This window comes from Bombina bombina, chromosome 7 (genome assembly GCF_027579735.1).
Source record: "Bombina bombina isolate aBomBom1 chromosome 7, aBomBom1.pri, whole genome shotgun sequence".
Classification (NCBI taxonomy): Eukaryota; Metazoa; Chordata; class Amphibia; order Anura; family Bombinatoridae; genus Bombina; species Bombina bombina.
The window spans coordinates 619,011,319-619,037,115 of NC_069505.1; the positions used below are offsets into that span (position 1 = coordinate 619,011,319).

General features: G+C 42.2%; 1 protein-coding gene across 2 annotated transcripts in view; it reads left to right on the top strand.

Moving 5' to 3' along the window:
* LOC128635618 (uncharacterized) overlaps positions 1-25,797 on the top strand; it is a 186,182-nt gene that overhangs the window by 81,862 nt on the left and 78,523 nt on the right. For both annotated transcript variants that reach the window (XM_053688685.1, XM_053688686.1), the window contains exons 11-12: positions 1,283-1,402; positions 5,009-5,128. In XM_053688685.1, coding sequence (XP_053544660.1) covers positions 1,283-1,402; positions 5,009-5,128 — 240 coding nt within the window. The remainder of the gene's footprint in view (positions 1-1,282; positions 1,403-5,008; positions 5,129-25,797) is intronic.

Consider the following 25,797-nt stretch of genomic DNA (forward strand, 5'->3'; position numbering starts at 1 on the left):
TGACAACCATCAGCCAATCACAGATTTGTATACGTATACACTGTGATGTCTTGCACATGCTCAGTAGGAGGTGGTGCCTCAGACAGTGTGCGTATAACTGTATCATGTGACAACCATCAGCCAATCACAGACTTGTATACGTATACACTGTGATGTCTTGCACATGCTCAGTAGGAGGTGGTGCCTCAGAAAGTGTGCATATAAAAGACTACACATTTTGATAATGAAAGTATATTTGAAAGTTTTTTAAAATTGCTGCTCTATCTGAATTATTTAAGTTTAATTTTGTCCCTTTAAACTATTTGTTAAACCCTTTTGCAGGGGGCTAAACACACAATTATATGCTTAGCATTAGTTCAACAATAAAATGCTCAGAAGCAGAGCATTTTCTCTTTGTCTTTCCCCTTTAAAGGGACATAATACTCATATGCTAAATCACTTGAAACTGATGCAGTATAACTGTAAAAAGCTGACAGGAAGATATCACCTGAGCATCACTATGTAAAAAAGGAAGATATTTTTCCTCACAATCTCCGCAGCTCAGCAGAGTAAGGTCTGTGTAAGTTATACTCAGCTGCTGCCCAGTTGCAGGTAAGAATAAAAAAATATATGAAGAAATGAACAGCAGCCAATCAGCATCAACAGTGCTGAGTTCATGAACTCTTTTACTGTGATCTCATGAGATTTCATAGTAAACTTCCTTTTAACTGAATAGGGAAATAACATGAGAGTGCACGAGGCTCACTCCCTTAGCTGTCCCGGGACAGACATACTGATATGCTGCTTAGAAATCCTTTACAATGGGATGTGGCTACTGAGGAACTTTTGAGGTAAAATATCTTTCTTTTTTACATAGAGATGTTCAGGTGATATTTTCTAGTCAGCTTTTTACAGCTATGCTGCATCACTTTCAAGTGTTTCAACATTTAGGTATTATGGCTCTTTAAACACTTTTATTTAAATTCATATTATTCAGACAAAGCAACTGCCAGCGTGTTTAAATGTTGTGGTTTTCATACGGAGAACACAAACAAAAGTGTCCTTTTAATTCATATTATTCGATATGATCGGTATTGCCATTCATGTCTTGTGATAATAGTGAGTAAAATCCATTGCACGCTGCGGACCCTGTATCAGGATGTGTGTTTGAGACACGGACTGTAAAGAATAGATTTTCCTGTGAATGTTTCTGGAGTGGCATTTTATAAAATGTTTGTACCTTTTTTATTATTATTTGTTTCAACAAACAAAATAAAATCTTTTGTCTGTACTTAACACTCAGGCCTATAGCAGACAGCCCAAGGTATGGATTGCTGCCCAAAATGGTACCGACTGCTAATGTAGGAATGCTACCGAATCTTCAGCACCCACAAGCATGGTTTTTCAGGGGCGCAGGAGACAGGTACGTTATTTTATTGCTTAAGATGCAGGTGATAAACGTTTGACGGTGTTTTAGTATTTTTTATGGCTTTTAAATAGTTTATTTTCTAGAATTTCAGTAATTATGCCCTGATACATTAGTTTGTTTGTTTTTAGTTGTCAGACAGGTACTTCAGAGTTAAAGGAACTTTTATTATTTAATTGTTTGCAAAAAGAGTTTAAATGTATATATCAGCTGCTCATTGGCTTATAGGCGTAAGTCTCCCAGCTCTGCTAGAGGAGATTATTATGCGTCTATCCCTATAATATATAGATAGATGATAGATAGATAATCTACATGTATAACTTAAAGGGATACAAAACAGAGCTCCTTTAGTAGAAAAGATATGTTAAATCATAGTAAACATAAAATACAGTGTTAGAAACAGCAAAGAACTGACTTGTTTTCTTGCAAGTTCTCAGTGTAACCACTGCTTGCAGCTATATAAGAGATCTACCGTTACAGACCTCTGCTGAGCAAAGGCAATAGACTGATTGCAGGTAGCATATAAGTGTCTCCTAGCAACACTTCAAAGGAAAACCTGTTAACTTTGCCTTCCTGTAGAGACCACAGCCTCTTTGTAGGGCTGTGACAGGAAGTAATAGACACTGCAAAAATGAAATTAAATAAAAGTTAAATCCTTTTAAAATGATAAATAATACAAACTGCATTGATTTCTATTAAGTATAACCCACGTGTTAGAATAATGAAACAGACTGTTTAAAATCCCTTTTAATGTTTTGTAGGCAATGAAGTGCGCATTATTCCCAAAATAAAGCACAAAAACTGCTGACTTCTGCTGAATAGACATATAAACCCTCAGTGTTTGCACATGCTCAGTAGAGGGGGGAAAGACGGCATTTATTAATCTGTGTTTGCGCATGCTCAGTAGAGGGGGGAAAGACTGCATTTATTCATCTGTGTTTGCCCATGCTCAGTAGAGGGGGGAGAGGCGGCATTTATTAATCTGTGTTTATGCATGCTCAGTAGAGTGGGGAGAGACGGCATTTATTCATCTGTGTTTGCGCATGCTTAGTAGAGGGGGGAAAGACGGCATTTATTCATCTGTGTTTGCGCATGCTCAGTAGAGGGGGGAATGACGGCATTTATTCATCTGTGTTTGCGCATGCTCAGTAGAGGGGGGAAAGACGGCATTTATTCATCTGTGTTTGCCCATGCTCAGTAGAGGGGGGAGAGGCGGCATTTATTAATCTGTGTTTATGCATGCTCAGTAGAGGGGGGAGAGACGGCATTTATTCATCTGTGTTTGCGCCTGCTCAGTAGAGGGGGGAGAGACGGCATTTATTCATCTGTGTTTGCGCATGCTCAGTAGAGGGGGGAAAAACTGCATTTATTCATCTGTGTTTGCCCATGCTCAGTAGAGGGGGGAGAGGCGGCATTTATTAATCTGTGTTTATGCATGCTCAGTAGAGGGGGGAAAGACGGCATTTATTCATCTGTGTTTGCGCATGCTCAGTAGAGGGGGGAATGACGGCATTTATTCATCTGTGTTTGCGCATGCTCAGTAGAGGGGGGAAAGACGGCATTTATTAATCTGTGTTTATGCATGCTCAGAGTGGGGAAAGACGGCATTTATTCATCTGTGTTTGCGCATGCTCAGTAGAGGGGGGAATGACGGCATTTATTCATCTGTGTTTGCCCATGCTCAGTAGAGGGGGGAGAGGCGGCATTTATTAATCTGTGTTTATGCATGCTCAGAGTGGGGAGAGACGGCATTTATTCATCTGTGTTTATGCATGCTCAGAGTGGGGAGAGACGGCATTTATTCATCTGTGTTTGCGCATGCTCAGTAGAGGGGGGAAAGACGGCATTTATTCATCTGTGTTTGCGCATGCTCAGTAGAGGGGGAGAGACGGCATTTATTCATCTGTGTTTGCGCATGCTCAGTAGAGGGGGGAGAGACGGCATTTATTCATCTGTGTTTGCGCATGCTCAGTAGAGGGGGGAAAGACGGCATTTATTCATCTGTGTTTGCGCATGCTCAGTAGAGGGGGGAGAGACGGCATTTATTCATCTGTGTTTATGCATGCTCAGTAGAGGGGGGAGAGACGGCATTTATTCATCTGTGTTTATGCATGCTCAGTAGAGGGGGGAGAGACAGCATTTATTCATCTGTGTTTGCGCATGCTCAGTAGAGGGGGAAAAGACGGCATTTATTAATCTGTGTTTGCGCATACTCAGTAGAGGGGGGAGAGACGACATTTATTCATCTGTGTTTGCGCATGCTCAGTAGAGGGGGGAGACGACATTTATTCATCTGTGTTTGCGCATGCTCAGTAGAGGGGGGAAAGACAGCATTTATTAATCTGTGTTTGCTCATGCTCAGTAGAGGGGGGAGAGACAGCATTTATTCATCTGTGTTTGCGCATGCTCAGTAGAAGGGGAGAGATGGCATTTATTCATCTGTGTTTGCGCATTCTCAGTAGAGGGGGGAGAGGCGGCATTTATTCATCTATGTTTGCGCATGCTCAGTAGAGGGGGAGAGACGGCATTTATTCATCTGTGTTTGCTTATGCTCAGTAGAGGGGGGGAGAGACGGAATTTATTCATCTGTGTTTGCGCATGCTCAGTAGAGGGGGGAGAGACAGCATTTATTCATCTGTGTTTGAGTGGATTTTTAGCTACAGATCAACTAAACCTTAAATTGATATTACCTGAAAATGTAATGAAATGTTTAGATGATCTGGGAATAGGACCATTTTCTTATTAAACTTTTGCTCGCACAGACCCCCCAAATTTAGTAGTATTTTATATTTCAGACAGACACTCCGTTCCAATTTATTTCTTTTATGAAAGTTGCTTTGTTCTTTTGGTTTCCTTTGTTGAAAATCATACTTAGGTAGGCTCAGAAGCAGCAAAGCACTGCTGGGAGCTAGCTGATTGGTGGATACACACACATGCTTTTTGTCATTGACTCACCAGATGTGTTCAGCTAGCTCCCAGTAATGCATTGCTGCTCCTAATCTACTCTTTGACAATGGATACCAAGAGAATAAAGTAAGCTGGATAATAGAAGTAAATTGGAATGTTGGTTTAAACTGCATGCTCTATCTGTATCATTAAAGTTTAATTTAGACTTACTGTCCCTTTAAAGGGATAGAAAGATCAAAATTGAAATGTGCACAGGTGCATTTCAATTTAAAATAGAAGCATTTTTGCAATCTATTTCCATTAACAGAAATGCTTCTAGAAAAAGTTATACTGTTTGTCAGTGGCATATGCACATATGCTGTAAGGGCCCCGTGTACCAGTATTCAGACACATTACACACCACCACCAGCTCTTTGTGCTTCATTACTGGTGCTCTAGTCTTCACAGCATATGTGCGTATGCCACTGAAAAACTGTAGAAACATTTTTTTCAGAAGCAGTTTTGCAAATAGAATTATAATGTAAAAATGCTTCTATTCAATTTTGACCTTAATGTCCCTTTAAACAAAAGACGCTGTGAATGTTCTCAAACACGGTAACGAAAAAGACAAAATGCTTTTCACTAACGCATGTATCTTTGTTTTAAGTTGTTTCAGCAAACAAAAATGTAAAACCTCCCTCTCTACTGCTCTCGCAGGCCTATGACAGACATGTCAGGATATCAATTGTTACCCAGAACAGAGAATTCTGCTGATGTAGCAGCGCTGACAAATCCTCCACATTTCCAACCATGGTATAGCGGTGTCGCAGGGCAGAGGTGAGACTTGCAACTTTATTTGGTTGTTTAAAGTAGTGTTCAGTCTAAAGAAATCACCAAGCACACCAAATATTAGTGCGATTTTACTGAGCCATATTGTGATCTGGGGAACAGATCTCACTTAGTGTGTCACCCTGTCATATTGCTGACAAACAAGGTTATTTGACTAGTGAAAACAGGGTTTGTTTTCCTTGCCTTGGATGCTCCTAGATCTGACAAGAAGTATCAAATTAAGTGTTGTTATACCTGTAAAACCCAATATGTGATTTACTTGGTAAAATGTCCTTGTGGGCGGGGCTATGTCGGTGAGACGACAAGGTCTATTAAGGATAGGATATTTGAACATAAAAGCACTGTGAGGACTAATAATAAACTTGCCCCTGTTTCTTGCCATTTCTCTAAAATGGAACATGCTTTGAATCAGCTTAGGTTTCAAGTTATTGAGTATATCCATAGACCAAGAAGAGGTGGTGAAAAAGGCTGCTTGTTAAAACAAAGGGAGTGTTTTTGGATATATGAACTTGGTACTATGGAACCTGAGGGCATGAATAGAGATTGGGGTCTCTCTGTGTTCTTTTGACTAACTTAATCCTGTATTTACATTTCTTATTGAATTATGTATGCATTTTTCTATTAGGCTTTCTATATGACTGCTGCTCAGGTTAAAGGGATAGTATAGTAAACACCAAAAATGTTATTGTTTGAAAAGATAGATGATCCCTTTATTTACCATTCCTCAGTTTTGCATAATCAACACAGTTATAGAAATATGCTTTTTACCTCTATTTACCTTGTATCTAAGCTTCTGCAGACTGCCTCCTTATCTCAGATCTTTTGACAGACTTGCATTTCAGGCAATTAGCGCTGACTCTTAAATAACTTCACGTGCACGAGCACAGTGTTATCTATATGAAACACATTAACTAATGCCCTCTAGCTGTGAAAAACTGTCAAATGCATTTAGATGAGAGGCGGCCTTCAAGGGCTTAGAAATTAGCATATGAGCCTACCTAGGTTTAGCTTTTAACTAGAAATAACAATAGAACAAAGCAAATTTTATGATAAAAGTAAATTAGAAAGTTGTTTAAAACTGCATGCCCTATCTCAATCATGAAAGTTTAATTTGGACTTTACCATCCCTTTAAGGTTACATTGCATCTTGTATGATTATTTTTCCAAATGTTGGAGGTAAGAGTTAAATCTGTTAGTATATCTTTACTGCCCCCTGGTGGCGGTTGGGTATATAATGGTGCTTTGTACGCTCCACGGCACCCTCATCTACAGACCTCCCGGGAACCCGCCCCGCCTTCTGCAACTCCATCACCGACCTCATCACGCCCTCGCCTCCACGGACTACATCCTCCTGGGCAACCTCAACTTCCACCTCGACAACCTCAACGACCACCAACCTACAGGAAAACCTTGAAACTATTGGACTCAAGCAACTCATGAACTCCCCAACCCATGTAACCGGACACACCCTCTACCCGATTTTCTACGTTGGCAACCATATCTCAGTCAACCTCACCACTGGACTGACTACCACTGCATCCATTTCACCTTCAACAACCCCACCACACACCTACAACAGCACCCCCCGCGCAGAAACGGGAACTACATCACCGAACTCCAAATACACTCCGCTCTGAACAAGTCCCCTCCAACCACCTCCACAGACCCCAACTCCTCCGCCCACAACCTTCACCACTGGATCACAGACTGCGCCAACACCCTAGCCCCCCTCAAGACTACGCCCACCCGACAAACCACCCACCAGTCCAGCTGGTTCACCCCGGCCCTCCAGGACTCCAAATGTCACTGCAGACGACTGGAAAGAACCTGGAGATCCAGAAAGTACACTACAGACAAAGTAGCCTACAAACAAGCCATCACCACCACCTCATCAGAACCACCAAAAAGACAGCCATCCAAGACAGAATCAACACCAACGCCCACAACAGCAAGGAGCTATTCACAGTCTTCAAGGAATTCTCAAAACCCAACAACAACGACATCCCGCCCTCCTAAGAACTCTGCGACAAACTCGCCAAGTACTTCCACCGCAAGATTGTCTACATGTACGACAGCTTCACTCCACAGAACCACCCCAATACCGCCAACCCACCCAACTCCGACAACCCACCGCCATTCCCCTTCTGACCCTCTGGAACCCACTCACCACTGAGGACACTCTAAAAATTATGAGAGCTATCCTCTCCGGAGCACCCTCAGACCCATGCCCCCACCACATATTCAACAGCAGGCGACATCATCGCCCCAGAACTCTGCCGCACCATCAACTGCTCCCTCGAGACCGGCACCTTCCCGGAAGAATGGAAGCAAACGGAGCTGAAGCCCCTGCTGAAGAAACTCATAGCAAATCCCAAGGATCCGAAAAACTTCCGCCCCATCTCTCTGCTCCCTTTTCTGGCCAAAGTCATTGAAAAATCCATCAACGCGCAACTCATTGAACACATAGAGGCCAACCACACACTGGACCCCTCCCAATCTGGCTTCAGGAGCAACCACAGCACCGAGACCGCCCTTCTCTCCGCCACAGGCGACATCCGCACCCTAATCGACCAGGGAGAAACCGCTGCCCTCATCCTCCTAGATCTCTTAGCAGCATTCAACACGGTCTCCCACCACACCCTCCGCTCGAGACTACACGAAGCCGGCATCCACGACAAGGCCCTGGAATGGATCACCTCCTTCCTCACCAGCAGAACCCAGAAAGTCATACTCCCACATTTCACCTCCAAGCCCATAGAAATCATCAACTGCGGTGTACCACAAGGCTCCTCACTGAACCCCACACTATTCAACATCTACACTGACCCTCTCGCAGCCATCGCCAGACATCACTAGACATCACAACCTTAACATCGTCTCCTACGCCAAAGACACCCAGCTAATCATATCTCTCACCAGAGAACCAAAGTACTCCTCCTCGGACCCGACAAATCAACATGGGATAACTCTTGGTGCCCCACAGCCCTCGGACCCCCCCAACCCCTACCGACCATGCACAAAACCTAGGCTTCATCCTAGACTCATCACTATCCATGAACCGACAAGTCAACGCTGTCTCCTCTGCAGGCTTCCACATGCTCCTTCTACTGCGAAAGATCTTCAGATGGATCCTACCGGACACCAGAAAAACTGTGACCCACGCACTCGGCAGCAGCAGACTTGACTATGGAATCGCGCTCTGCGCCGGATCCACCATCAAGCTCCAAAAGATGCTCCAGCGCGTTCAGAACGCCTCTGCCAGACTTATCCTCAACATCCCCCGCCAATGCCCCATCACAAAGCACCTGCGAGACCTACACTGGCTCCCCATCAACAAAAGAATCGCCTTCAAGCTTCTCACCCACACGTTCAAGTCCCTCCACAACATTGGCCCCCGAATACCTCAACCACCGTATCACCTTCTACACCCCCACCAGGCAACTGCGATCAGCCGACCAAGCCCTTGCTCTCATCCCCCGCATAAGGAAAACCACTGCCAGAGGCAGGTCTTTTTCCTACCAGGCAGCCAAAACCTGGAACACCCTCCCTTTGCAACTGAGACAGGCTACCGATCTAACAAAGTTCAGAAAGGACCTCAAAACCTGGCTCTTCGACTGAACTCCATAGCTACTTGCACCTAATCAGTACCCATCAGCGCCTCGAGACGCTTACGGGTGATTAGCCACGCTTTATAAATACCCAATAGAATAGAATAGACAATAGAATGATTAAGGGAAGTAATTCCCGAAACGTAGCTGCTATTTTTTTGTGCTAATAAATCCTGTTTACCACATTCTGCTACCATCCTTTTGGAGTTTTTGACATTTAAGGTTATTGTCTTTTTGGAATATGGTGTAATGTTACTGAGCTATAGTGTGATCTGGGGAACAGACCTCACATAGTGTGTCACACTGTCACATAGTGTAATGTTACTGAGTTATAGTGTGATCTGGGGAACAGACCTTACATAGCGTGTCACATAGTGTTATGTTACTGAGCTATAGTGTGATCTGGGGAACAGACCTCACATAGCGTGTCACACTGTCACATAGTGTAATGTTACTGAGCTATAGTGTGATCTGGGGAACAGACCTCACATAGTGTGTCACACTGTCACATAGTGTAATGTTACTGAGTTATAGTGTGATCTGGGGAACAGACCTTACATAGCGTGTCACATAGTGTTATGTTACTGAGCTATAGTGTGATCTGGGGAACAGACCTCACATAGCGTGTCACACTGTCACGTGATGTAATTTTACTGAGCCATAGTGTGATCTGGGAAACAGACCTCACATAGTGTGTCACACTGTCACATAGTGTAATGTTACTGAGATATAGTGTGATCTGGGGAACAGACCTCACATAGTATGTCACACTGTCACATAGTGTAATGTTACTGAGATATAGTGTGATCTGGGGAACAGACCTCACATAGTGTGTCACAGTGTAATGTTACTGAGCTATAGTGTGATCTGGGAAACAGACCTCACATAGTTTGTCACACTGTCACATAGTGTAATGTTACTGAGCTATAGTGTGATCTGGGGAACAGACCTCACATAGTGTGTCACACTTTCATATAGTGTAATGTTACTGAGCCATAGTGTGATGTGGGGAACAGACCTCACCTCGTGTGTCACGCTGTCACATAGTGTTATGTTACTGAGCTATAGTGTGATCTGGGGAACATTATTCTGCGACCTCTTGCTTACACTAAGTAATTCTGTATATTGGCGGTGACACTAAGTAATTCTGTATGTTGGCGGTGACACTTTATTTCTGGATACACTTTTTCTCCTTGTAAGCTTTGGAAGACATTAGGATTGCAGTTTGTGCGCCAACTGATTCATGAGGCCTCAACAACTAATCTTACTATCAGGGAATTAAAAAGACATTTTTGTATTCGTAATAAACATTATTACAACATCTGACTAATATGCCCAGTCCCTTCTGGGAGACAGACATCTATGGTAGATAAATTTGTACATTGATCACACCATTATGATTCTCTTTACATTATATGACGTCTAGCTAGGAAAGGTCATTTGGCAGCAGTGTCACAAAAAGCATGAAACATGTTGCCAAAGCAGTATTGGCTGCAGGTAAAAGATTGTTGCTTAACCCTTACCTCACGGGTCTTATTAGTCTACATCAGAACAAAGCTCTGATGTAAACAAATAAGTAAAAATTTAAATTGCGCAATCGTTCATGCGATCGCATGATTTCAATGATGGAATCGGGGGGTGCCTACGACGCTAGGCATGCCCTCCAGCCTGTGATTCCAGTTAGGAAGCCGTTATGGCTTCAATAATAGGATGTTCCATGCGATCCTAACTGCGATAAAGCCTAGCGCAGTAAAGATGGCATGAAAAGTTCTAACGGCGGAAATGGGTTAAGATTGTTTGTTTTGCAAATATTGTCCTACAGTGGAATCATGGCCCAGAAATGTATTGTGCTAAATGCCCAGCATATCATTCAGATTTCATGCATCTCTTATGGGACATGGTCAAAGTTACAAGTTTTGTTTGGAATAGAGTCCAGTTCTGTCTTTCTAAGACTGTGAGGAAATCATTAATATATTATTACAACAGGTAGTGTTTTTAACATTTTTGATGCACCTTTTGGAAATAAATAGTTTTGTAATTTTAGCTGCTAGGAGGTTCATTCTAAGTTTCTGGATCTATAAACAAGTCCCAACTGATAATCAAAAATCTTTATTCACATTTAGGTTATTATTGAACAGTTTGATACAAAATGTGTGAAATACTAAACGCGCAGCCATTAATAAAGCATTACAATTAAATCAACTAATTATATCACATCTAAGAAACTCAGATGTTAAAAATGCAAATTGATTTAGAGGCGCAAGAATACTTGTCAAAGGTGATATTTTGAAGGGTGTTCATTTTTGCAAGATTATTGCAAAATTAAAATGATCATTTTATTTGTACCTAATTATACATAGTAACATAGTAGATGATGTTGATAAAAGACCAAAGTCCATCAAGTTCAACCTATACAAATCTAAACTATATACAAAAAGCTCCAGTTAAGCTTAAATAATCCCACTAAAAGGTGACTCATTTAATACTATCAATCGTATCCATGAATTTTGTTTATAGACAGAAATGTATCCAAATATTTTTTAAATGTATCTAGGGTAGGGTTGCACCGATACCGATACTAGTATCGGTATCGGTACCGATACCAAGTATTTGCATGAGTACTTGTACTCGTGCAAATGCACCGATACTTAAACCGATACCTCCACTTCCTACCCATATGCTATCTTGTGGCATTTTTTTCAAACTGCATGTTCCCATTTCATTTTAAACTAGAGTGGAGACTAAACTAAAAAGAAAATGTTTACTACTGTTCTGCCAATACAAATTGCTGTTATTTGTATTATTGTAGGAGAGATCACTGTACCTCGTTCAGACAAACCCCTGAAGAACTGGGCAGTTAATAAACAGATTTCCAGCTCTGGCTAAAATGGCCCAAAAATATCTTTCTGCCCCATGCAATAGTGTGGAAAGTGAAAGACTGTTTAACTTAGAGTCGAACCTCCATACAAATGTCAGATTGATGTTATATAACAGCCCTACAACCCAATTGCATCACCCCTTTAAATTTAATATTTTATTGTAATATTTTTTATTTATAAACCTGTTCAGTGAACTTTGTGACAAAGAAAACTGTTTTATTATTTCATAATGTCTTTTGAATTACAGTCCTTTATAATTATAAAGAAGGAATCTTAAATAATTATTATTACTGTATTGTGCTTGGTAAAATGTCACATGACATTAAAAAAAAAAGTATCAGTAATTGGTATCGGCGAGTATTTGAAAACAAGTATCGGTACTTGTACTCGGCCATAAAAAAATGGTATCGGTGCAACCCTAATCTAGGGTATTGGCATTCACTACCTCCTTTGGTAATGAGTTCCACAATTTTATTGCTCTTACAGTGAAAAAACGTTTCCGTTGCAGGAGAATAAATCTCCTTTCCTCCAACCTTAAATTGTGACCTTTTGTCACAAACAATTTTCTTGGAATAAACAGAGCTTCTGCCATCTCTGTATATGGGCCCTCAATATATTTATATAAAGTAATCATGTCACCTCTCAAGCGCCTTTTTTCTAAAGAAAACAAACACAGTTTGGCTAGCCTCTCCTCATAGCTAAAATTCTCCAATCCCCTTATTAGCTTTGTGGCCCTTCTCTGAACTTGTTCTAGTTCTGCAATATCTTTTTTTGCGATCGGTCCCCAGAACTGCACTCCATACTCAAGGTGAGGTCTTACCAGGGCTTTATATAGTGACAGAATTATGCTTTCCTCCCTTGAGTCAATGCCTCTTTTAATACATGTTAGTATCTTATTAGCCTTTGAAGCTGCTGCCCTGCATTGTGCACCCATCTTTTTTGTTATCTATTACTACTCCCAAATCCCTTTCCTCCTGTGTTTGGTTAAGTCTTGTCCCATTTAAATAATACGTTGCCTGCTTATTTTTACTTCCAAAATGTTAGAACCTTGCATTTTCCCGTATTAAATCTCATTTTCCATTTACCTGCCCATACTTCTAATTTTTGCAGGTCCCTTTGTAACGAAAGTTCATCTTGCGCTGACCTAATTACCTTACTTAACTTAGTATCATCTGCAAAAATAGAGATGTCGCTATTTAATCCTTGCTCCAAGTCATTTATAAAAATATTAAAAAGAATAGGGCCCAGCACTGATCCCTGGGGTACTCCACTGATTACCTTTGTCCAATCTGAGTATGATCCATTCACTACTACTCGTTGCTCCCTATCTTTTATCCAGTTATTTATCCATAAACTAACATTTCAGCTATTCCCAGTCCCTTAATTTTGTGTATTAATCTCTCATGTGGCACTGTATCAAACACCTTTGCAAAATCTAAGTATATCACATCAACTGATTCCCTTTTATCTATATTTTTACTTACTTCCTCATAGAATCTAATTCGATTAGTTTGACATGATATATTTCTCCTAAAACCATGCTGATTAGAACTCATAATCTTGTTTACACAAATATGCTCATCAATATAACCCCTTATAATCCCTTCAAATATCTTCCCCACTATTGATGTCAGACTAACTGGTCTATAGCTTCCTGGATCATCCCTACTTCCCTTTTTGAAGAGTGGCACCACATCAGCTTTACTCCAATCCTGGGGTACCATGCCTGAGGATAATGAGTCTTGAAAAATTAAGAGTAGAGGTTTGTCTAACAGTGCTAAGTTCCCTTAACACCCTTAGGTATATTCCATCTGGGTCTGGAGTTTTATTTACCTTAATATTATCCATTTTGTTCCTGATATCCTCTATACATAACCCAGTTAATGGTATGGACTGGCATGTTCTATTTTGTTCTAAAGTATCATCCAATGGTTCCTCTCTTGTGTATACTGAAGAAAAAAACTTTAGTATTTCAGCCTTCTCCCTGTCACTGTTGATCATGCTACCCTCCCCGCACTTTAATGTACCTATATTGTCTTTCTTAGATTTTTTGCTATTTATGTACTTAAAGAACCTTTTAGGGTTAGATTTAGAATCCTTTGCGATTAATTTTTCATTTTCAATTTTTACTAATTTGATTGCTTTTTTGCATGCTTTGTTACATTCCATATAAATATGAAATTTTGAGTCTGTACTATATTCTTTGAATATTTTAAATGCCCTACGTTTTTTCCTAAATTCTCCTAACACATTTATATTCAGCCACATTGGCTTGGATTTTTTATTTTTATAACCATATGGTATTTGTTATGATCACTGTTACCCAAATGTTCTTTGACTTCTATGTTTGATATTATATCTGTATTATTTGATAGCACTAAATCCAATATAGCGTTACTCCTAGTTGGCTCCTCTATTAATTGTGACAAGTTCATGATGTACAGACCCTATATTGTACACCATGAAATCTTGTTATACATAGCACTTCTTAACCATTATAAGTAAGTTATAAACAAAATAATTTTAGGAGCATTGCACAGTATATTTTTATCATGGGTGATATTCTTTTATGTTATCAATGTCTTGTAATGAGATTATCAATTTATACAAAGAAAGATAAAGGTAATTTCATTTTTATTTTTTTGAGATTCTTAAATATTTTGTGTGAATATACTCGGACCAAAATGTATTAGATGTTATGAAATTGTTATAACACATTATCAACCACATTAAATGAATAATTTAAAACCTTTAACGAAAAAATAGAGCATAGGGAATCCTCTTAAGAGAGGCTAAATATTAGTAAATTCTTTTTTTAACATTGTTGTTTTTACCATTTACCCAAATTTCCAACTGTTCCTTTTCCTGAAGATGATAGTCTTTGTTTCTCAATTAAAAACCAATCTGTGTAACCATTGTTGATATAAGATATTATTATAGGGAGAAACTTTGAGCAGATCTTTAAAGGGGACTAGATTTTGTAGGGCCAGAAAGTGCTTGAAGAAGAAGGAAGACGGACAGAAAGAACAAATCAAAATGTGGGATAGGTGGTGGTAGGGCAGCCCATTCCTTAAACGTTATCAAAACCTTGAATCCATTTTCTAATTTGCTTTCTATGCGTCCTGGTAAATAATATTTCTTTCTAATGAGTCCACGGATCATCAATAATTACTGTTGGGAATATCCCTCCTGGCCAGCAGGAGGAGACAAAGAGCACCACAGCAAAGCTGTTAAGTTTCCCTTCCCACAAACCCCAGTCATTCTCTTTGCCTGTGTTGCAAGGAGGTGGTGAAGTTTCTTTTTAATGACACGATGAGTCCACGGATCATCTTAATTACTAATGGGGTATTCTCCTCCTGGTCAGCAGGAGGAGGCAAAGAGCACCACAGCAAAGCTGTTAAATAACTCCTCCCTTCCCTCCCACTCCAGTCATTCTCTTTGCCTACGTTAGTGATAGGAAGAGGTAAAGTGAGGTGTTAGAATAGATTCTTCAATCAAGACTTTATTTTTAATTTAGTGCAGGATTGTGCTGCTTTGTTCTAGGGTGTAGCCGTAGTCCATATCAGTGTCTTCAGTAGAGCTTTAGTGGCTTTAGAGCAATGGGAACTTGTGGGACATAATTCTCACTGCGCCTCCCATATATTGATGCTGCCCTTACCCTGAAAACCTGAAGCATTTTATTCAGGACTTTTGTTTATTCACAGGCCCATGGAAGGGAGAGGACCTCTTAAACCTGGGAACTGCCTTGCTGCCAGGCAGACGATGAGGTAAGTGCTGACTTTTTGTCTGGGAGTAGGACTTAGAAAAAGTTTGTGGCACTTTATTATTTTTACTTAGACCTCATGGAACTTTGGGCTCTTGTTTAAGGGTTTCTCCGATTCTCTTTATGTTTTAAGAAAGAGAAGGGGACTCTGTAAGGCAACCAGGATGCAGGCACTGGGGTTGATTGCAACATGACTCATCTCCCGGCGGTTTCATATCTAATAATAGCCAACCGGGAGATTACATGCTGAGGCAGAGCAATGTGTGGTTTCTCTGTTTTGTGTCACAATCGGACTAACAGCTGGTTAAACTGAAGCTGTTCAGGAGTTCATATATTTAAATTCCGATGAGCTGTTTAGCAAGGTCAGTGTGAGTTTTTTTTTCTGTTTAGCTGTCGTTGCTCCCGGTGGCTATACTTTAAATAATGGCGACGGGAGATGGCTGTGGAATGTCCACGAAGAGCGGAGCTTGTCAATGGTGCCAATGTAGTTGTGCACCTCCTTTTTCCTAGCGCTTCATGTTATCAGAAGGAGCGGAGGAAGTTAAAACTTGGAATTTGCCCTTTTCAGACAGCACCTTCTTCCTCATCCGTTTACGGAAGGAATGGAGGAGTTTATGTCTGAGTGCTTGCGCTTAAGAACAGCGCTACAGTTGAATCTGGATTACGTAGAGAGACTGTCTCCTCAGCTGCGTCAAGCTGAGCGGTAGAGGGGTTTCTTCTGTTAAGTGTGATCAGTCCACGGGTCATCATTACTTCTGGGATATTACTCCTCCCCAACAGGAAGTGCAAGAGGATTCACCCAGCAGAGCTGCATATAGCTCCTCCCCTCTACGTCACTCCCAGTCATTCTCTTGCACCCAACGACTAGATAGGATGTGTGAGAGGACTTAGAGTCCTTAAACTATCTAATTCATTCATTTCGGAGGCCGTAGTACATCTTACTAAACTTACGGCGAAGAATTCAGGATTCGCCATTCAGGCACGCAGGGCGCTGTGGCTAAAATCCTGGTCAGCTGATGTTACTTCTAAGTCTAAATTGCTTAATATACCTTTCAAAGGGCAGACCTTATTCGGGCCCGGGTTGAAAGAGATTATCGCTGACATTACAGGAGGTAAAGGCCATGCCCTGCCTCAGGACAAAGCCAAAGCCAAGACTAGACAGTCTAATTTTCGTTCCTTTCGTAATTTCAAAGCAGGAGCAGCATCATCTTCCTCTGCACCAAAACAGGAAGGAGCTGTTGCTCGCTACAGACAAGGCTGGAAACCTAACCAGTCCTGGAACAAGGGCAAGCAGACTAGGAAACCTGCTGCTGCCCCTAAAACAGCATGAATTGAGGGCCCCCGATCCGGGATCGGATCTAGTGGGGGGCAGACTTTCTCTCTTCGCCCAGGCTTGGGCAAGAGATGTTCAGGATCCCTGGGCGCTAGAGATAATATCTCAGGGATACCTTCTGGACTTCAAATACTCTCCTCCAAGAGAGAGATTTCATCTGTCAAGATTGTCAACAATCCAGACAAAGAAAGAGGCGTTTCTACGCTGCGTACAAGAGCTCTTGTTAATGGGAGTAATCCATCCAGTTCCACGATCGGAACAGGGACAGGGGTTTTACTCAAATCTGTTTGTGGTTCCCAAAAAAGAGGGAACTTTCAGACCAATCCTGGACTTAAAGATCCTAAACAAATTCCTAAGAGTTCCATCGTTCAAGATGGAGACTATTCGGACAATTTTACCTATGATCCAAGAGGGTCAATACATGACCACTGTAGATTTAAAAGATGCTTACCTTCACATACCGATTCACAAAGATCATTATCGGTACCTAAGGTTTGCCTTCCTAGACAGGCATTACCAGTTTGTGGCTCTTCCATTCGGATTGGCTACAGCTCCAAGAATCTTCACAAAGGTTCTGGGTGCTCTTCTGGCGGTACTAAGACCGCGGGGAATCTCGGTAGCTCCATACCTAGACGACATTCTGATACAAGCTTCAAGCTTTCAAACTGCCAAGTCTCATACAGAGTTAGTGCTGGCATTTCTAAGGTCACATGGATGGAAGGTGAACGAAAAGAAAAGTTCACTCGTTCCACTCACAAGAGTTCCCTTCCTGGGGACTCTTATAGATTCTGTAGAAATGAAGATTTACCTGACAGAGGACAGGCTAACAAGACTTCAAAGTGCTTGCCGCACCCTTCATTCCATTCAACACCCGTCAGTGGCTCAATGCATGGAGGTAATCGGCTTAATGGTAGCGGCAATGGACATAGTACCCTTTGCACGCTTACACCTCAGACCACTGCAACTGTGCATGCTAAGTCAGTGGAATGGGGATTACTCAGACTTATCCCCTTCTCTGAATCTGGATCAAGAGACCAGAAATTCTCTTCTATGGTGGCTTTCTCGGCCACATCTGTCCAGGGGGATGCCATTCAGCAGACCAGACTGGACAATTGTAACAACAGACGCCAGCCTTCTAGGTTGGGGTGCCGTCTGGAATTCTCTGAAGGCTCAGGGACAATGGAGTCAGGAGGAGAGTCTCCTGCCAATAAACATTCTGGAATTGAGAGCAGTTCTCAATGCCCTCCTGGCTTGGCCCCAGTTGACAACTCGGGGGTTCATCAGGTTTCAGTCGGACAACATCACGACTGTAGCTTACATCAACCATCAGGGAGGGACAAGAAGCTCCCTAGCTATGATGGAAGTATCAAAGATAATTTGCTGGGCAGAGTCTCACTCTTGCCACCTGTCGGCAATCCACATCCCGGGAGTGGAGAACTGGGAGGCGGATTTCTTAAGTCGTCAGACTTTTCATCCGGGGGAGTGGGAACTTCATCCGGAGGTCTTTGCCCAAATACTTCGACGTTGGGGCAAACCAGAGATAGATCTCATGGCGTCTCGACAGAACGCCAAGCTTCCTCGTTACGGGTCCAGATCCAGGGATCCAGGAGCAGTCCTGATAGATGCTCTGACAGCACCTTGGGACTTCAGGATGGCTTACGTGTTTCCACCCTTCCCGTTGCTTCCTCGATTGATTGCCAGAATCAAACAAGAGAGAGCATCAGTGATTCTAATAGCACCTGCGTGGCCACGCAGGACTTGGTATGCAGACCTGGTGGACATGTCATCCTGTCCACCTTGGTCTCTACCTCTGAAACAGAACCTTCTGATACAGGGTCCCTTCAAACATCAAAATCTAACTTCTCTGAAGCTGACTGCTTGGAAATTGAACGCTTGATTTTATCAAGACGTGGATTTTCTGAGTCAGTTATTGATACCTTAATACAGGCTAGGAAACCTGTTACCAGAAAGATTTACCATAAGATATGGCGTAAATACCTATATTGGTGTGAATCCAAAGGTTACTCTTGGAGTAAGGTTAGGATTCCTAGGATATTGTCTTTTCTACAAGAAGGTTTAGAAAAGGGTTTATCTGCTAGTTCATTAAAGGGACAGATCTCAGCTCTGTCCATTCTGTTACACAAACGTCTGTCAGAAGTTCCTGACGTCCAGGCTTTGGCCAGAATTAAGCCTGTGTTTAAAACTGTTGCTCCACCATGGAGTTTAAACCTTGTTCTTAATGTTTTACAGGGCGTTCCGTTTGAACCCCTTCATTCCATTGATATAAAGTTGTTATCTTGGAAAGTTCTATTTTTAATGGCTATTTCCTCGGCTCGAAGAGTCTCTGAATTATCAGCCTTACATTGTGATTCTCCTTATTTGATTTTTCATTCGGATAAGGTAGTCCTGCGTACTAAACCTGGGTTCTTACCTAAGGTAGTTACTAACAGGAATATCAATCAAGAGATTGTTGTTCCTTCTTTATGCCCAAATCCTTCTTCAAAGAAGGAACGTCTACTGCACAACCTGGATGTAGTCCGTGCTCTAAAATTTTACTTACAGGCAACTAAGGAATTTCGACAAACGTCTTCTCTGTTTGTCATTTACTCTGGGCAGAGGAGAGGTCAAAAAGCTTCCGCTACCTCTCTTTCTTTTTGGCTTCGTAGCATAATTCGTTTAGCTTATGAGACTGCTGGACAGCAGCCTCCTGAAAGAATTACAGCTCATTCTACTAGAGCTGTGGCTTCCACTTGGGCCTTCAAGAATGAGGCCTCTGTTGAACAGATTTGCAAGGCTGCAACTTGGTCTTCGCTTCATACTTTTTCCAAATTTTACAAATTTGACACTTTTGCTTCATCGGAGGCTATTTTTGGGAGAAAGGTTCTTCAGGCAGTGGTTCCTTCTGTATAAAGAGCCTGCCTATCCCTCCCGTCATCCGTGTACTTTTGCTTTGGTATTGGTATCCCAGAAGTAATGATGACCCGTGGACTGATCACACTTAACAGAAGAAAACATAATTTATGCTTACCTGATAAATTCCTTTCTTCTGTAGTGTGATCAGTCCACGGCCCGCCCGGTTTTTAAGGCAGGTAAATATTTTTTAATTTATACTCCAGTCACCACTTCACCCTTGGCTTTTCCTTTCTCGTTGGTCCTTGGTCGAATGACTGGGAGTGACGTAGAGGGGAGGAGCTATATGCAGCTCTGCTGGGTGAATCCTCTTGCACTTCCTGTTGGGGAGGAGTAATATCCCAGAAGTAATGATGACCCGTGGACTGATCACACTACAGAAGAAAGGAATTTATCAGGTAAGCATAAATTATGTTTTTTCTCCTGTTAAGTGTAGTCAGTCCACGGGTCATCATTACTTATGGGATATTAACTCCTCCCCAACAGGAAGTGCAAGAGGATCACCCAAGCAGAGCTGCTATATAGCTCCTCCCCTCTACGTCACACCCAGTCATTCTCTTGCACCCAACTAATAGATAGGATGTGTGAGAGGACTGTGGTGATTAAACTTAGTTTTTTATATCTTCAATCAAAAGTTTATTTTAAACGACACCGGAGTGTGTTGTTTCCTTCTCAGGCAGAATTTGAAGAAGAATCTACCTGAGTTTTTTGTATATCATCTTAGCAGACGTAACTAAGATCCGTTTGCTGTTCTCGGCCATTCTGAGGAGTAAGGTAACTTCAGATCAGGGGACAGCGGGCAGGTTCACCTGCAAAGAGGTATGTTGCAGTATATTATTTCTAAGGAATGGAATTGACTTTGAAAATACTGCTAATACCGATATAATGTAAGTACAGCCTTAAATGCAGTAGTAGCAACTGGTATCAGGCTGACATGTATATATGTTAACACTTAAGTATTTCTGGGGAATGGCACTTCACTGGGAAAATACTGTATGCATATAACTTTTAGCCTAACTTGCAGTGGGAGCGACTAGCAGCAGGCTTTTTAATGACATTTCATATATTAGATTTTAAACGTTCACTGGCATGTTAAATCGTTTAATTATCTGAGGTACTTGGTGAAAATTGTTTTGGGCTTTATTTTCCACATGGCTGTCGTTGTTTTAAATTAAAATAGTTTACTGAGCTTCCCTCACTGTTGTAGTGTGAGTGGGAGGGGCCTATTTTGGCGCTTTTACTACGCATCAGAAATTCAGTCACAGTCTGTCTTTTTCTCCCTGCATGATCCAGGACGTCTCCACAGAGCTCAGGGGTCTTCAAAACTAGTTTTGAGGGAGGTAATCACTCACAGCAGACCTGTGAGACTGTGCTTGACTGTGATAAAAACGCTTATATTATCAATTGTTATACGTTTTTTTTCTGATATTAAGGGTTAATCATCCATTGCTAATGTGTACAATCCTTTGCTAAATTTGGTTTATATAACTAATCCGGTTCATTGTTATTCAACTGTGACAGTTTTTGTGTGCTTCTTAAAGGCACAGTAACGTTTTTACATATTGCTTGTAAATTTAGTTGAAAAGTATTTCCAAGCTTGCTAGTCTAATTGCTAGTTTGTTTAAACATGTCTGACACAGAGGAAACTCTTTGTGCAATATGTTCAAAAGCCAAGGTGGAGCCCAATAGAAATTTATGTACTAATTGCATTGATGCTACTTTAAATAAAAGTCAATCTGTACATGTTAAGCAATATTCACCAGACAACGAGGGGGAAGTTATGCCGACTAACTTGCCTCACATGTCAGTACCTGCATCTCCCGCTCAGGAGGTGCGTGATATTGTAACGCCAAGTACATCAGGGCGGCCATTACAAATCACTTTACAAGACATGACTAATGTTATGACTGAAGTTTTGTCTAAATTGCCAGAACTTAGAGGTAAACGAGATCACTCTGGGATGAGAACAGAGTATACTGATAATGCTAGGGCCATGTCTGATACTGCGTCACAATATGCAGAGCATGAGGACGGAGAGCTTCATTCTGCGGGTGACGGATCTGATCCAAATAAATTGGATCCAGACATTTCAAATTTTAAGTTTAAGCTGGAAAACCTCCGTGTATTGCTAGGGGAGGTGTTAGCGGCTCTGAATGATTGTAACACAGTTGCAATCCCAGAGAAAATGTGTAGGTTGGATAAATATTTTGCGGTACCGACGAGTACTGACGTTTTTCCTATACCTAAGAGACTTACTGAAATTATTACTAAGGAGTGGGACAGACCCGGTGTGCCTTTCTCACCCCCTCCTATATTCAGAAAAATGTTTCCAATAGACGCCACCACACGGGACTTATGGCAAACGGTCCCTAAGGTGGAGGGAGCAGTTTCTACTTTAGCTAAGCGTACCACTATCCCGGTGGAGGATAGCTGTGCTTTTTCAGATCCAATGGATAAAAAGTTAGAGGGTTACCTTAAGAAAATGTTTGTTCAACAAGGTTTTATATTACAACCCCTTGCATGCATTGCGCCTGTCACGGCTGCGGCAGCATTTTGGTTTGAGTCTCTGGAAGACACCCTTGACTCAGCGACATTAGATGAGATTTCACTTAAGCTTAAAACCCTTAAGCTAGCTAATTCATTTATTTCTGATGCCGTAGTACATTTAACTAAACTTACGGCTAAGAATTCCGGATTCGCCATTCAGGCACGCAGAGCGATGTGGCTAAAATCCTGGTCAGCTGATGTAACTTCTAAATCGAAACTACTTAACATACCTTTCAAGGGGCAGACTTTATTCGGGCCCGGTTTGAAAGAAATTATCGCTGATATTACGGGAGGTAAAGGCCATGCCCTGCCTCAAGACAGAGCCAAACCCAGGGCTAGACAGTCTAATTTTCGTGCCTTTCGTAATTTCAAGGCAGGAGCAGCTTCAACTTCCTCTGCTCCAAAACAGGAAGGAGCTGTTGCTCGCTACAGACAAGGCTGGAAACCTAACCAGGCCTGGAACAAGGGCAAGCAGGCCAGAAAGCCTGCTGCTGCCCCTAAGACAGCATGAAGTGAGGGCCCCCGATCCGGTAACGGATCTAGTGGGGGGCAGACTCTCTCTCTTCGCCCATGCTTGGGCAAGAGATGTCCAGGATCCCTGGGCGTTGGAGATCATATCTCAGGGATATCTTCTGGACTTCAAAGCTTCTCCTCCACAAGGGAGATTTCACCTTTCAAGGTTGTCAACAAACCAGATAAAGAAAGAGGCGTTTCTACGCTGTATACAAGACCTTTTACTAATGGGAGTGATCCATCCAGTTCCGCGGTCGGAACACGGACAAGGGTTTTACTCAAACCTGTTTGTGGTCCCCAAAAAAGAGGGAACCTTCAGACCAATATTGGATTTAAAGATCCTAAACAAATTCCTAAGAGTTCCATCATTCAAGATGGAAACTATTCGGACAATCTTACCCATGATCCAAAGAGGTCAGTACATGACCACAGTGGATTTAAAGGATGCTTACCTTCACATACCGATTCACAGAGAACATTACCGGTATCTAAAGTTTGCCTTCCTAGACAAACATTACCAGTTTGTAGCTCTTCCCTTCGGGTTGGCTACGGCTCCAAGAATCTTTACAAAGGTTCTGGGCTCTCTTCTGGCGGTACTAAGACCGCAAGGAATTTCGGTAGCTCCGTACCTAGACGACATTCTGATACAAGCGTCAAGCTTTCAAACTGCCAAGTCTCATACAGAGTTAGTACTGGCATTTCTGAGATCACATGGGTGGAAAGTAAACGAGGAGAAGAGTTCTCTCTTACCACTCACAAGAGTTCCCTTCTTGGGGACTCTTATAGATTCTGTAGAAATGAAAATTTACCTGACAGAGGACAGGTTAACAAAGCTTCTAAATGCTTGCCGTGCCCTTCATTCCATTCAACACCCGTCAGTGGCTCAATGCATGGAGGTAATCGGCTTAATGGTAGCGGCAATGGACATAGTTCCTTTTGCACGCCTGCACCTCAGACCGCTGCAATTGTGCATGCTAAGTCAGTGGAATGGGGATTACTCAGATTTGTCCCCTACGCTGGATCAGGAGACCAGAGATTCTCTTCTATGGTGGCTTTCTCGGCCACATCTGTCCAGGGGGATGCCCTTCAGCAGGCCAGACTGGACAATTGTAACTACAGACGCCAGCCTTCTAGGTTGGGGCGCTGTCTGGAATTCCCTGAAGGCTCAGGGATCATGGACTCAAGAGGAGAGTCTCCTTCCAATAAACATTCTGGAATTGAGAGCAGTTCTCAATGCCCTACTGGCTTGGCCTCAGTTAGCAACTCTGAGGTTTATCAGGTTTCAGTCGGACAACATCACGACTGTGGCTTACATCAACCATCAGGGAGGGACAAGAAGTTCCCTAGCGATGATGGAAGTATCAAAGATAATTCGCTGGGCAGAGTCTCACTCTTGCCACCTGTCATTGATCCACATCCCAGGAGTGGACAACTGGGAGGCGGATTTCCTAAGTCGCCAGACTTTTCATCCGGGGGAGTGGGAACTTCATCCGGAGGTCTTTGCCCAAATACTTCGACGTTGGGGCAAACCAGATATGGATCTCATGGCGTCTCGCCGGAACGCCAAGCTTCCTCGTTACGGGTCCAGGTCCAGGGACCCGGGAGCGGTCCTGATAGATGCCTTGACAGCACCTTGGACCTTCAAGATGGCTTAGGTGTTTCCACCCTTCCCGATGCTTCCTCGTTTGATTGCAAGGATCAAACAGGAGAAAGCATCAGTGATTCTAATAGCGCCTGCGTGGCCACGCAGGACCTGGTATGCAGATCTAGTGGACATGTCATCCTGTCCACCTTGGTCTCTGCCTCTGAGACAGGACCTTCTAATTCAGGGTCCTTTCAAACATCAAAACCTAATTTCTCTGAAGCTGACTGCATGGAAATTGAACGCTTAATTTTATCAAAGCGTGGATTTTCAGAGCCAGTAATTGATACCTTAATACAGGCTAGGAAACCTGTTACCAGGAAAATTTACCATAAGATATGGCGTAAATACTTACACTGGTGCGAATCCAAGGGTTACTCATGGAGTAAGGTTAGGATTCCTAGGATATTGTCTTTTCTACAAGAAGGTTTAGAAAAGGGTTTATCTGCTAGTTCGTTAAAGGGACAGATCTCAGCTCTGTCCATCCTTTTACACAAGCGTCTGTCAGAAGTTCCAGACGTTCAGGCTTTTTGTCAGGCTTTGGCCAGGATTAAGCCTGTGTTTAAATCTGTTGCTCCGCCGTGGAGCTTAAACTTAGTTCTTAACGTTTTACAGGGTGTTCCGTTTGAACCCCTTCACTCCATTGATATCAAGCTGTTATCTTGGAAAGTTCTGTTTTTAATGGCTATTTCCTCGGCTCGTAGAGTCTCTGAATTATCAGCCTTACATTGTGATTCTCCGTATCTGATTTTTCATTCAGATAAGGTAGTTCTGCGTACTAAACCTGGGTTCTTACCTAAGGTAGTCACTAACAAGAATATCAATCAAGAGATTGTTGTTCCATCATTGTGTCCTAACCCTTCTTCAAAGAAGGAACGACTTCTGCACAATCTAGATGTAGTCCGTGCCCTGAAATTTTATTTACAGGCAACTAAAGATTTTCGACAAACTTCTTCCCTGTTTGTCGTTTATTCTGGACAGAGGAGAGGTCAAAAAGCATCTGCTACCTCTCTATCCTTTTGGCTTCGTAGCATAATACGTTTAGCCTATGAGACTGCTGGACAGCAACCTCCTGAAAGGATTACAGCTCATTCTACTAGAGCCGTGGCTTCCACTTGGGCCTTTAAGAACGAGGCCTCTGTTGAACAGATTTGCAAGGCTGCAACTTGGTCTTCTCTTCATACTTTTTCCAAATTTTACAAATTTGACACTTTTGCTTCTTCGGAGGCTGTTTTTGGGAGAAAGGTTCTTCAGGCAGTGGTTCCTTCCGTATAGAGATCCTGCCTGTCCCTCCCTTCATCCGTGTACTTAGCTTTGGTATTGGTATCCCATAAGTAATGATGACCCGTGGACTGACTACACTTAACAGGAGAAAACATAATTTATGCTTACCTGATAAATTCCTTTCTCCTGTAGTGTAGTCAGTCCACGGCCCGCCCTGTTTTTTAAGGCAGGTCTAAAT